At 43.3% G+C, this 13110-nt stretch overlaps 1 protein-coding gene across 4 annotated transcripts; it reads right to left on the bottom strand.

Moving 5' to 3' along the window:
- Positions 1–1555: 1555 nt before the first annotated feature.
- Positions 1556–13106, bottom strand: WDR53 (WD repeat domain 53). Of its 4 annotated transcripts, none has more exons than XM_004577821.3 (3): positions 12967–13106; positions 6467–6962; positions 1556–2178 (listed from the first exon to the last, which is right to left on the bottom strand). In XM_004577821.3, exons 2-3 carry the CDS (start codon positions 6944–6946, stop codon positions 1582–1584), a joined length of 1077 nt encoding a protein of 358 aa, XP_004577878.2. In that variant the 5' UTR covers positions 6947–6962; positions 12967–13106; the 3' UTR covers positions 1556–1581. The 4 variants fall into 4 exon arrangements, with proteins under 4 accessions (XP_004577878.2, XP_058518050.1, XP_058518049.1 ...); XM_058662067.1 differs by lacking the exon at positions 12967–13106 and adding an exon at positions 12202–12339; XM_058662066.1 differs by lacking the exon at positions 12967–13106 and adding an exon at positions 11974–12163.
- Positions 13107–13110: the final 4 nt, after the last annotated feature.

Genomic DNA, 13110 nt, shown 5'->3' on the forward strand with positions numbered 1-13110 from the left:
TGCCCATTCTCTTACGCATTTGGTGTTTGCCATTGTAAAACAAGCTCTGACTCAAACAAGGGCAACGGTCAACAGCTTCCTCCTTTAAAGCTCTTCAAAGAGTAGGCAGTATGAGCAACAGAACAGAACATGCATGGAGGTCAGGATGAGAAGCAACTGTTATTGATACATGAAATGTGGCCTATGCTCCACTTTGTGTTTTCTGCTTCTTTATAAATCCTTTGTTAACTTCAGCTCATTCTTGTTCCTACCAGTATCACATCCTGGACTGCTGCCTAATATCCTCAGCTGACTGGGGTCTCCTGGAAGCTTTTTAGAAGCACTGCAGGAAGTAATGAGCACAGCCTCTGACCTTTATACAGATCAAGTGGTAAGATTCCAGCCTGGTAAGCCTCCTCCTGACAATGAACGTGGTAACCACAGTGGTAACTGTATTTGGGTTGGGAAGAGGGCTTTCCCAAAGTAGGAGGCTACACAGGCAAGGGCCTTTCCAGGAAGTCATGGTGCCGGCAGTTTTCCAGAATCCTTACGTGGCTTTACATCTCTGAGTCTTGATTTCTGCTGCAATTAACATAGGAGAGAAAAAAAAAAAAAACCTACTGTATTGATTTGTATTAAGAAATGAAATACATGTAAAACAGGTGGAACAAGTCAGGACTCAATGAACACTGATTCCAAATTTTTATTTATGTCCTTTACGAAACAGAGTAGGATCCAATCTTTACAAATGTCTTAACATTTATGCCATGGAATGGCATGATTCTATATGTAATAATACACAATTCAAATGAACAATCTAGAATTTTTCAAAATATATTCATTTTAAAGGCAAGAGTGACAGAAACATAGAGGGAGAGACATCTTTTATCCACTGGTTCACCCCTAAATGGCCACAGCAGCTGAGGATGCGTCAGGCTGAAGCCGGGAGAATGAACTCCCTCTAAATCTCCCACATGTGTGGCAAGGACTCAAGTACTCTGGCCATCTCTCGCTGCCTTCCCAGGAACATTAGCAGGGAGCCCGACTGGAGGCAGAGCAGCCAGGCATTCAAACAGGCACTGTGATATGGGATGCTGGTGGTGCAAGCAGGAGCTTAAATCACCGCATCACAAAGCCAGACCTAGAATACAGAATTTCTAAAAAAATGACTTACTAGAGAGGAAGGGAGGAAGGAAGAGAGAGAGGGAGGGAGGGAGGGAGAAAAAGATGGGAGTGGGAGAGAGGGAGGGAAGGAGGAAGAGAGAGGAAGAGGGAGAGAGATGGGAGAGATATCCACTGGTTAACTTCCTAATTGCTTAATCAGCCAAAGCTGGGCCAGGCTGAAGCCAGGAGCCATAACTCCACCCAGCTCTCTCAAGGGTGGCAGGGGTTGCAGGGTCCCTGCCAATTGAGCCATCAGCAATTGCCTCCCAGGGCATGCTGGATAGGAAGCCAGTGGCCAGGATTTAGACCCAGGTGCTCTGATATGGGATGCAGGCAGCCAAAGTCACATCTTAATCACTGTAACAAATGTCTGCCCCAGAATCTGGAATTTTTTTAACCTAAAAAAGGTTTGCAGTTGTTCAAATGTCTTTATTGGAATTAAACTTCATTTAAGGGATATACCGATATACAACTAGTTTGATCAGCGACTAATATAGTTTGATGTCCCTTTAGTTTTGTTCCCAAAAGCCAGTTCACTTTTTCCCCATGTTCAATATTGAGCTTTGGAGAAATTCTGCCATGGTCTTCCCGTTCTGTTACTGAAGCACCAGTATTTCTGCCCTGCTTGGTGAAAGTGGCTCTTTTAGGTTTCTTCCGGTGGGGGTGTTTTGTAGGACTCTTCTGTTTTTTCTCAATTTCACTGCTTACATCCCACAGCCTTATCATCCCATCATTCCCGCCAGTAAGCAGCAAATAGGATTCTGGCAGGAAACAGACCTGGGATACCCCCAAAGAGTGGCCCCTAAATCCCAGTTCCTGTTCACACTTGATTCCCATCACCCTAAAGATTCGGACTTTACCATCTTCTGCACCACAACTAAAAACATTGCCACACGATGCGACAGAGACAGAGTGGGCCAGAGCAGGGTTTAAGAGCTGACCAGGCGACTGCAGGCCTTCTGCTTCTTCCGCTTTATCCTCCTCTAAGTTTGTAATCCAGAGCGGCCGTGCTTTCTGAAGATTCCACAACATCACCTGTGAACAAGAGGAAGTTAGGGTCACACAGCGCTCTACTGTCCTGATTACTCAGCAATTTCAAGCAATATTGAAAAAAGAAAAAAAATCAGACACTACCAAAATATTCCAGTAGGGATGCTACCCTGCGACCAAAGCCAGAAGGCAGATGGGAAGTCAGCATTTATAAAACAAGACCCTGAATAAGTTTTGATTAACAAATCCCATTGCAGTATAATCATTAAGCAGCTGCCAGGTTCTAAATGTCTTTCTACTCTCAACTCTTCAGTCTTACTCAGAGTATGAAATTTGTGAGTTTTATTCTGTGCTGTGTATATCAGCTAAATAATGAAATTTGGGCTATCATGGGAATAATTTCCATCTGGAACGCCTTTCCTTTCACATTATCCAAGCTACCTGGGTGGGGGCTTAAGCTGAAGTCCCTGTCCTCTGCGAAGATTTGCTCCTCTTTCCCACAGTTAGTTCTGAGTCTATTAACTGACATACACTTCCAGCTTGTCAGTTTCTTGAGATTTATTTTTTTTAAATATTTATTTATTTTATTACAGTCAGATATACAGAGAGGAGGAGAGACAGAGAGGAAGATCTTCCATCCGATGATTCACTCCCCAAGTGAGCGCAACGGCCGGTGCTGCGCCGATCCGAAGCCGGGAACCAGGAACCTTTTCCAGGTCTCCCACACGGGTGCAGGGTCCCAAGGTCTTGGGCCGTCCTTGACTGCTTTCCCAGGCCACAAGCAGGGAGCTGGATGGGAAGTGGAGCAGCCAGGATTAGAACCGGCGCCCATGTGGGATCCCGGGGCGTTCAAGGTGAGGACTTTAGCCTCTAGGCCACGCCGCCGGGCCCAGTTTCTTGAGATTTAACCCATCTTTGCTAATGTCTAACATAACGCCTCTGAAGCTGCAGAAATTCCAAACGGGACATGAACCAGTGCCCACATGGGATCCTGACGCTTGCAAGGTGAAGATTCAGTCATTGAGTCATTGTGCTGCACCTGGTACTAGATTTATAAAATCATAGTTAGTAGCTAACAATGAGCTATGGTAAAATATCAGAAAACATAACACAAATGAGTGCTGAAACCCAAAATATATGAACATAAGGAAAATGACCAATTTGCAGCTGAATGAATAACAGGCACCACTATGGGTCTCCTCATTTAGCCTCAGTCAAGCCTAGGTTGTATTTACCAGCCTGACGCAGTAAAGCATGCCCTGCACCCTAGTGCCTACAGCAACTGAAACATTTTTTCTATTTGGCTGACCATCTGTGTTAGCAATCACTCAGACTCTACCATTTCCAAGTACTGAGGAATTACAGACTGTTCCTGCCTGGACATTGCCTTTTACACTTTTTTACTTTTCCAAACTGTCAAAGACTTCAACACATATCACACTTACTTTTTCAATCAGCTGTTTGAGCAGTTGTCACTCTAAGCAAGACAGCTGGAAACTAAGACAAGAATGAGAGGCTGGGGCTTATAGACCCGCAACACATCAAAGAAAACAGTTTGCTGGCCTCAGTTCCTAAGTGAATGCAATCATGTCAAAGTGGTCCTGCTCAAAAGATCCTCCCCCTGGGCCCAGCACGGTAGTCTAGTGGCTAGTCTCCGCCTTGCATTTGCCAGGATCCCCTATAGGTGTCGATTTGTATCCCAGTGGCCTCACTTCCCATCCAGCTCCCTGCTTGTGGCCTGAGAAAGCAGTTGAGGACAGCCCAAAGCCTTGGGGCCCTGCACCCACATGGGAGAGCCAGAAGAGGCTCTGGACTCCTGGTTTTGGATCAGCTCAGCTCTGGCCATTGCAGCTGTTTGGAGAGTGAAATCAATGGACAAAAGATCTTTCTCTCTGTCCATCTGACTTTCCAATAAAAATAAATAAATCAAACATTTTTAGTTAATCTATAATTAATCTTAAAAAAATTTTGCCACAGGCCCAGCGGTGTGGCCTAGTAGCTAAAGTCCTCACCTTGCATGCAGGGATCCCATATGGGCACTGGTTCCAATCCCGGTCGTCCTACTTCCCATCCAGCTCCCTGCCTGTGGCCTGGGAAAGCAGTCAAGGATAGCCCAAAGCCTTGGGACCCTGCACCCACATTAGAGACCCAGAAGAGGCTCTGGGCTCCTGGCTTTGGATTAGCTGAGCTCCAGCCGTTGTGGTCTCTTGGGAAGTGAATCATTAGATGGAAGATCTTCTCTGTTTCTCCTCCTCTCTGTATATTTGACTTTCCAATAAAATTAAAAGAAAAAAAATTTGCCAAGACAATTGAAATAGGTAACTACCTAAAACTCTATTACTTTCCTTTCCTAAGTATTTGCTTTCTAGACTTCCCTGTCAGCTACCTGCTGTAAAAACATCTTGCCTAGAACTAGAGACAAAAAGGTAAATTCTGGATGTCCATTACCTAACTGCAGGGTATAGGTCACCATTGTGTACTTGTCTGTTGCTACAGCTAATGAACGAATAATAAATAAATATGTAATGAAAGCTTGGTATGGTGGAAGGATGACAGAAGTTTGTCAAAGACAAATTTTAGATACGATGTCTATCTAACACAGATATCCCCCTGGCTGTGCAGGTGTTACCTCCCCAGTGTTGAGATATATTAGATGCAGAAGGTTTGTAAATGGCTTGGTCAAGACCTAGGAGTGGAAAACGAATTTCTGGAGAGTGATTGTCAAAAGAGGTGCTACAGATATTTTTGTCAGGACAATTTTTAATCATTCTGGGACTATCTTAGCATTGCAGTATATCTGCTGATTGGGCCTACCAAATGCTAAGAGATAGGTAGGGGCAATCATTGTGATAAAAACAAACAAACGAACAAACAGACCCATCAGGGGCTGGCATTATGGTGTGGCATGTAAAAACTTCGGGCTGTGACACTGGCATCCCACATGGGCAAATCCTGGTTGCTCTACTTCTGATCTAGCTCCTTAATAACAGCCTGGTTTTAAAGCAGCAGAGGAATGGCCAAATGCTTGGGTACCTGCAACCACGTGGGAGACCCAGTAGAAGCTCCTAACTTTGGATTGGCTTTGCTCTGGCCATCCTGGCCATTTGGGGAATGAACCAGTGGATGGAAGGTCTGTCTCTTCCTTTTTAACTCTGCACTTCAAATGTATTTTTTTGAAAAAAAAAAATTTTAAAGCAAAGCTTGACACTTGAATTCCTAAATTGTAAGAGTTATGGAAGATACAGGAAAAGAGAGCAAAGTCCACTAGCCAAGAAGATGCAAAGACAAAACCTTTGATGCTATTAAAAGGAACACACAGTCTTTAGAAGCAAGATACTGTATAGTAGTATCGAGAGCACCAATCAAATTTTCACAACAGTGCTAGACACATAGGTCACTGATGAACAATGGTTCAAAATGGTTTGGGAGCTCACTGATTCCCAACCAAGGATACTCTGCTCAAACAACTGACGCCACAAAGAAAACAGTTCACAGTTAGAGATGAGGTTTGAACCGCAGTCAGCAGTTGTGTGGACATTTAACTTAGATCTGTTTCTTCATTTATTAAAAAAGGGCGATAGCTATCTGGAAAGATATGATTTGGACTTAAAATGCTCCAGACAACGGAGATTCATGTTCTCACAAGGAAGCACACACCTCTGTGGGGAAGTTAGCTCTTGAAGAAAACTCTTCTAATAAACCAAAATCTGCCTCCCCATCATTTCTGCTATTTAGACTAACATGTTTTTTCCCCCAGAAAGATAACTAGGAGCTAAACTCTTCCAGTTCCCAATATACTGGGATGTCTAGATATACCTGCTTTCCCAATGGTGGGACTTTGGATTTGGGCTAACTTGTGATGTTCTATTAAAAACCCAGGACTGAATACAATGCTCTAATTTTGATCACCCATACATAATCTTTCAATTAACTTCAGAAAAATAGAAATTCAAAGTGAAAACAAATCCATCTCCTACAACGTGCTCTTTCAGTTTTTAAGCACAGGGCTTATATAGGATGGGCAGAGCAACTCTGATTTCCCCTTTGTTTCAACAGATGTTCAGAATTGAGTATGTGAATTCTCAAATCTCAGGAATGTCTTAAGACACAGAGAAAGGAAGACTAAAGGATTAAGGTTTGCTCTGAATAAAATCAATGAGATTTTTTTGGGCTGGCACTAAACACAGAAGGCAGGCTTATAGTTCATAAATGAATAAGACATGTCAGCACAGAGAACAGAAGATGCAAAGGTATATTTAGACTGATCAATCATTTGATTCTGTTAGCAAATCCCATTTGGACATTACCCAGGGACTCCCTGCAAAAGCATCACCTGCATATCCAGTCCACACGACACCAGGCTCAGAGGCCTCTGCGGTCGGAAAGCCACAGAGGAACAGATGTTGGAATGTCTCTTCAGGGATCTGCTGACTTTCTTACTTTCCAAGTCTAGGATTTTGATTGCCCCAGAGTCGTCGGCAGAAGCCAGCAGGCTTTCATTTTCATTCAGGGAGAGACAGTTGATTTCTTCTTCATTCACATGGAAGTGGTCCACGCAAGCTTTGAGGGCCCTGACATCCAGCACACTAATGGTTTCTCCATGGGAGGCAAAGAGCTTGGTGGGGCAGGAAGAAGAAAATATGACACTGGTAACATCATCAGCTCCTGGGAACTGTGTGTGTCCCAACAGATTCCCGTCTTCACCCCAGGCCGTGAGTTCTCCACCTTCCGCTCCGGAGGCCAGTAGCCCTTCTTTACTTGCATTTAAGCAGAGAATGGGAGAAGAATGTCCACCAGTCCACTTCACTGACATATTGGCCTGGAAGACTCTGTGATGGGGGCAGAAAGGGAGCTATCAGCTCAAGTGTTGTATAAGAACTAAAAGGTCAGACTTTTTTGTAGTTTTTTTTTTTTTAATTTTAACTTCTTTTTAAATTATCATCATCATTCTATGATACAGTTCTCTGGGATTTCCCCTACCCCCTCCCAAATAAGGTTATATATCATAGACAATGTATCACTGAAATACGAAAAAGACATGTTAAAAAAAAACCTGCCTTAATCAAAAATAGTTTTAAAAAAATTAAAGCTCAAGAATACCAAAGGTAGTTGAACAATGTCTGGCAAATGTCTAAGTAGACTTCTGCTGTTAGGGACCCATGCAAGTTTGGTCTTCCAGTCTTTGACATGAGAACAATACTGAACATTATATAAATTTAGAAAAACTCTCAATGAGAAGGCTATGCAATCATTAGACTATACTTTTCATCTGAATGTTTTAGGGAGTGAGCTCTGTAGACAGACTTTTCAGGTTTGTGCTGGTTGACTCTAAGCACCTCTGTGACTCACACTGCTTCTCTACAAAATGGGAATAACATCCTTTGTTAAGGTCATTAAGATAATTGACATTATATGTAAAGCCCAAATAATAGTACGTTTTGAAACAGTGCTTGATAAATATCCCTGTTGTTACTTTTCTCTTTTTATTAGGCTAGTCAAAGTAGTAGCATACACACACACACACACACACACGCACTATACCAAGGATCTTAAAAGTATGGTCTCCAGGGTTCGACGGCATGGCTTAGCAGCTAAAGTCCTCATCTTCAACGCGCCAGGATCCCGTATGGGTGCCAGTTCTAATCCCGGCTGCTCCACTTCCCATCCAGCTCCCTGCTTGTGGCCTGGGAAAGCAGTCGAGGATGGCCCAAAGCCTTGGGACCCTGTACCCGCATGGGAGACCTGGAAGAAGTTCCTGGCTCCTGGCTATGGATCGGCATAGCAGCGGCCATTGCGCTCACTTGGGGAGTGAATCATCGGACAGAAGATCTTTCTCTCTGTCTCTTCTCCTCTCTGTATATCTGACTTTCCAATAAAAATAAAAAAATAAATCTTTTTTTAAAAAAAGTATGGTCTCCAGATTAGCAGCAAGAGCATCACCTGGTACCTTGGACAAATAAGCTGTTTGAGGATTGGCACTGTGGAACAGCACATCAAGCTGCTGCCTGCAACACTAGTATCCCATATGAATACTGGTTCAAGTCCTGGACCCTCCACTTCTAATCTAGCTTCCTGCTAATCCTCCTAAGAAAGTGGTGGAATATAGCCTGAGTACTTGGGCTCCTGCACCCATGTGGGAAACTGGAATTGAGTTTCAGGGACCCAGCATCAATTTGACCTAGCCCCAGTGATGGTAACCATATGGGGAATATACCTGTGGAACTCTCTCAAATAAATCTTAAACAGTAAGAACACTAACAAATATAGCTTGTCAAATCAGGTTATTAGAAAAGAGTCTTCATTATTTACACATTTGGGATCCCTTTCTATTAGATCGCATACTGGAATTTCAGAACATGTAACATTTGAGGAACCGGCTGAAAATGCAGACCCTTGGAGTCGTACTTCAGATATTCATTCACTAAGTTATCTGATTTTGGTCTTAAAACAATCCATTTGATTGGCTAGAGTTCCTTTTACAGATGATAAAGTTGCAGAAATGCTGAATGATTTGCCCAAGGTCTCTTGATTCTTACAATTTGTACATAGGGTCTAACATAAGGACATCCTAAATGTTTACATAACAAAGGCCTTTTCTCATTTTTAAAAAAGTTACTTTTTAAAATTTGCAAGGCAGTTACAGAGGGAGAGAGAGAATATTTTAACCTGCTAGTTCACTCCGGATGGCCTCAATGTCCACAGCTGATCTGGTTTGAAGCCAGGAACTTCTTTTGGGTTTCTCATGTGGGTGTGGGAACCCAAGGTCTTGGGTCATCTTCTGCTACTTTTACAGGCACATTAGCAGGGAGCTGGATCGTAAATGGAGCAGCTGGGACTGGTACTGGTGCCACATAGGATGCTGGTGCTGCAGGCAGTAGTTTTACCCACTATACACCCATTATGCTACAGCACTGGCCTCAATACCCTTCTCTGAATAACTTAACAAGCTTTGTTAGTATTGTTTGCAGGAAATGGCCAAAAGCTACTAACAACTCCTCATTGTTTAAAAAAATACATTCACCTACTTTTCAGCACATTATCATCTACCTACACTTACACAACAGGACTTGAGTACAAAATCTAGATTCCTCATCTCTTAGGAATCCCAAATATACAGACTAGAATTGTTGCACCCTGCTATAACTGCCAAGATAACTGAGAAAATTAGGGCAATTTAGACTCTTATGGTCAGATGAAAGGAAGCAAACAAATCTATCCGGACAAAGCTAATTTTCCTTTTACAAAGCTAGGGAGAATATACCAAGCGAAAAGTTGCTAGAATTGTTTTGTTGTTTTCCGATATGACACTTGGATTTAGTTGCATGGCGCAAAGACAGATTTACCAATCCAGACTGGAAAAGTCACTTAAAATAATCTGGCAATATTTCGTATTCCAAATACAAAACTGTTTATTTCTTCTACTTTGATATCACCCCTGATTGGTAAAATATACAAATTACTAGACAACAACAATAAATCCCTGACCTATTAGTAACTGAGGTAACAGAATCATGGTCACACACACACACAAAATCACACAAAATTTTCATCAAGATGACAAAATACACAAAAGCCCCTCCCCCTCTCTTTTAAAATTTTGAGCAGAAACACAGAGTTAGTATACAGAGGAAACTAATTCAATAGAGACTCGAGCAAGATTTAAAGGAGCGGCTGAGAGAGGAAATGACTCAGAGGGAAAGACAGAGAGTCCGGCGGCTTGATTCTTGCTGACAAGCACTGAAGCAAGAATTAATTCTCTGCTCTGAGAAAGAATCTGGCAAAATTTCCAGACAGATCGAGGGGAAAAAAAAAAAAAAAAAAAAAAAAGCCCATGATTTCAAGCGAAAAGGTATTGATGTGATTTAGACTTAGTGTTATGGAGACTTAGATGATGTGTAATAGTATCCCACCTTAAAATATGAAATCTGAATTAGCTATTTAAAAGGCAACTGAAGTTGGCATTTTTCATTGTTATGGACTTTGAAGGCATTAACCACTTCTTTCCTTATGTCAGTTCTCTTGCTGCTAAGAGGAATCAATCTGACGCTCAGCACATCTGTTCTCTGCAGCCCTGACTCTGCCTGACTCAAGGAAGCCCAGGTTTTGCCTCCCTCCTGGGATTTCAGATGAGGCAAGTTTCCAGCACTTCCTCTTCTCCTTTACAAACCCATTCACAGGAGATCCAAATAAATGCTCACTGGCAGACAGGAGTCTTTGCAGATTTTCTTCCTTTTTCTGGAAGAGTATTCTATCTCTAGAGGCATGTTTCGGTTCAGTTCTGTCCTCAAATGAACAGGAGTTAGGCAACAAATGAAATCCGCTTAAAGGGACTATTAGGGGGCATGATGTGGTGGCTCAACTAGTTAATCCTCCACACCTCTAAGTGCAGCATCTCATATGGGCACTGGTTCATGTCCTGGCTGCTCCACTTCCCACTGTCACCTGGGAAAGCAGTTGAAGATGGCCCAAAGCCTTGGGTCCTGCACTGGCATGGGAGATCTAGAAGCTCCTGGCTCCTGATTAGCTCAGCTCCAATGATTGCGGCCATTTGGGGAGTGAACCAGCAGATGGAAAATCATTCTGTCCGTCTCTCCTCCTCTCTGTAAATCTGGCTTTCCAGTAAAGATAAATAACAACCTTTAAAAAGCAAAGGTACTATTATCAATAATACATTTCCTATATATTTTTCTGTAGTGAAATAGTAGGAACTCTTGTTCTATTAATCTCACAAGACCCCAAAATAGCTCTACATTAAAATATGCGCCATAATAAAAATAGGCTGAATTACTAGTTTCTGTATCACACAGTTAACCTTTTTTTTTTTTTTTGATAACCTACCCAGCCAGAAAAATTAAAATGAAGACCTATTACTGGAAATGTTAAGAAAAAGTTGGGAAAGTCCCCAAAAGACAATCTGAAGTTAGTGATTTTAGTCAACCAGTGTTTCCCATGCAGAGTGTTGATTGGCAATCAAATCAGACACTTGGTCTGTACGAGTAAAACCATCATTATCTGAGCTACACCCAAGACCGTCATTATAAAGTGTGGTGAATAAGCTGCTGTGGTAGATGGGTAGTGGGAAAAAAAAATAACTAAATTGGGGTCAAATCAAAACAACCTTTCAGAAATGAGTTGGCAAGTCCCTGTGTCTTGTTTTTCCTGTGACTGAACTGGAAAGCCTAGCAGAAACAGGCAATGCCACGTCAACCAGCCTCTTGTTTCTGGTGTTACCTGGGGGTCTGAGCAGAGCAGTCAAGCACATCCCCCATGGGAATTACTTAACATAAATGCATCCCTTCCTTCCAACACCTAAGGAGATCATGGAGTGGATGAGCGAAAGGTGGGGGTATTTCAGGACACTTTCTAAAAACGGTAGAGTGCCACTGACTATGGGGAGAGGGCCTGGTGGGGAAATGGGATTAGTAGATGAAGGATGTGCAAAAAGAAAAAGGGGAAAGTGATAGAGGCAACCTTGACAGTCTACCAGGGCTACTTGGGGGGACAGACTGCCACTTAAGCCACCTCAACCATGGACAATATGACAATGTGTCACAGACTCTACCTCACCTTCCCTGTGACACACAGGACACAGAGTAGGGTTAATGGCTAGGAGTTCTGTACCCTCAGCACTCTGCTCCAGTCCTGACTCAACTTACCCATGCCCATAAACCTGCTCATTTGGCAAGGCTCTAGACTCCCTTTTCTCAGGTGGACCAATTCCATTGATCCTTGAAGATTTAAAAGAAACGCACAACTTGGACAAAACTTGGTCCAAACTTAGGAACCGTAATCTGAAAGTCACCATCACTAATAGCCAAGATAGGCCAGCTTTTTATCTACAGGTTTGCCGCTTCTCAAGTCCCTCCTATGTGAAGCTGGACAGCCATCAAACTCATTGACAGAGCTGTGGCCACGGTGGGAACTGAAAAAAATAAAATCTGGGTTCTGGAGCTTGGTGAAAAAGGCATCAGGAAAGACAAAGATCAACAGGTTATCAACTACTACAGAGGGTATGAGAGGTAGTTATTTTCACAAGAAATGGATGACACAACAGGGAAGATTTCTCACCAAAGCAAGGTGGGGACACACTGACTGTGAAACCCATTATTATAATTACTTACCTCACAGAGTTGTTTGGGGAAATTATATTTAGTAATGGGGCAAGGCTCTCTCTATCGTCAGTAGGTGCCTGGCTCACATTATGGGTCAATCGATAGCTATTCGTTTAGTAGACGCCCTTAAAACATTCCCTGAAAAACGTGGGGCCCCCCTAGGAAGGCTCCGTATGATCACACAATGCTCAAATTCTTCCCCTCCCAACAAACCTTACCTACAAGTACAGCCCTGCGTGTCACTCTCCCTAGCGCAGTGTTGCATAGAAAACACACTGCTTTAGTGGATCTGGGGAAGACCATATTTTGTCTAATGTGGCACTTTGGCCCTAAAATGGCACTTCATATTATTCAAATTGCGGGGGGAAGAGGTAAAGTGTGAGGGGTGCAGTGGGACGGTGTTAGAATGTTAGCCATCTTTCTTTCCGACCAGTCGCTGGGGCAGAAGTTCTAGACATCTGTTCTCCTTGGGAAGAACCACAAGGTCTGACCAAGAAAAGACCCAGAAACCCCAAGATAATCAAGCCTGAGTTGGTGGTGGGGGAACGAGGAATTGGCTACCGAGGTAAGCTTCAGAGACCTAACTCAAAACGGAAACTTCATAGGAAAAGAACCCCCGGCCCCAACTCTCCCCCAAGAAAGCTGACCCGAGGCTGCCACAGCAAAAAGAAGGAACAGTCGCCACGGGGAAGTTCTGAACCCACTCGCGCCAGCCCCATACCTGCGTTTCCCGCTGCCCTTCTCGGCGCCTCGAGATGACTTCACCCGCCGCTGCCCAATCGCATTGAGCGTAGGGTGCGAGGCGCCTCAGCCAAACAGTCACATCCGGGAGCGAGAGGAACCGCGAGCGAGCTGGGCGTGCGCC

This window comes from Ochotona princeps, chromosome 3, assembly GCF_030435755.1.
Source record: "Ochotona princeps isolate mOchPri1 chromosome 3, mOchPri1.hap1, whole genome shotgun sequence".
Classification (NCBI taxonomy): Eukaryota; Metazoa; Chordata; class Mammalia; order Lagomorpha; family Ochotonidae; genus Ochotona; species Ochotona princeps.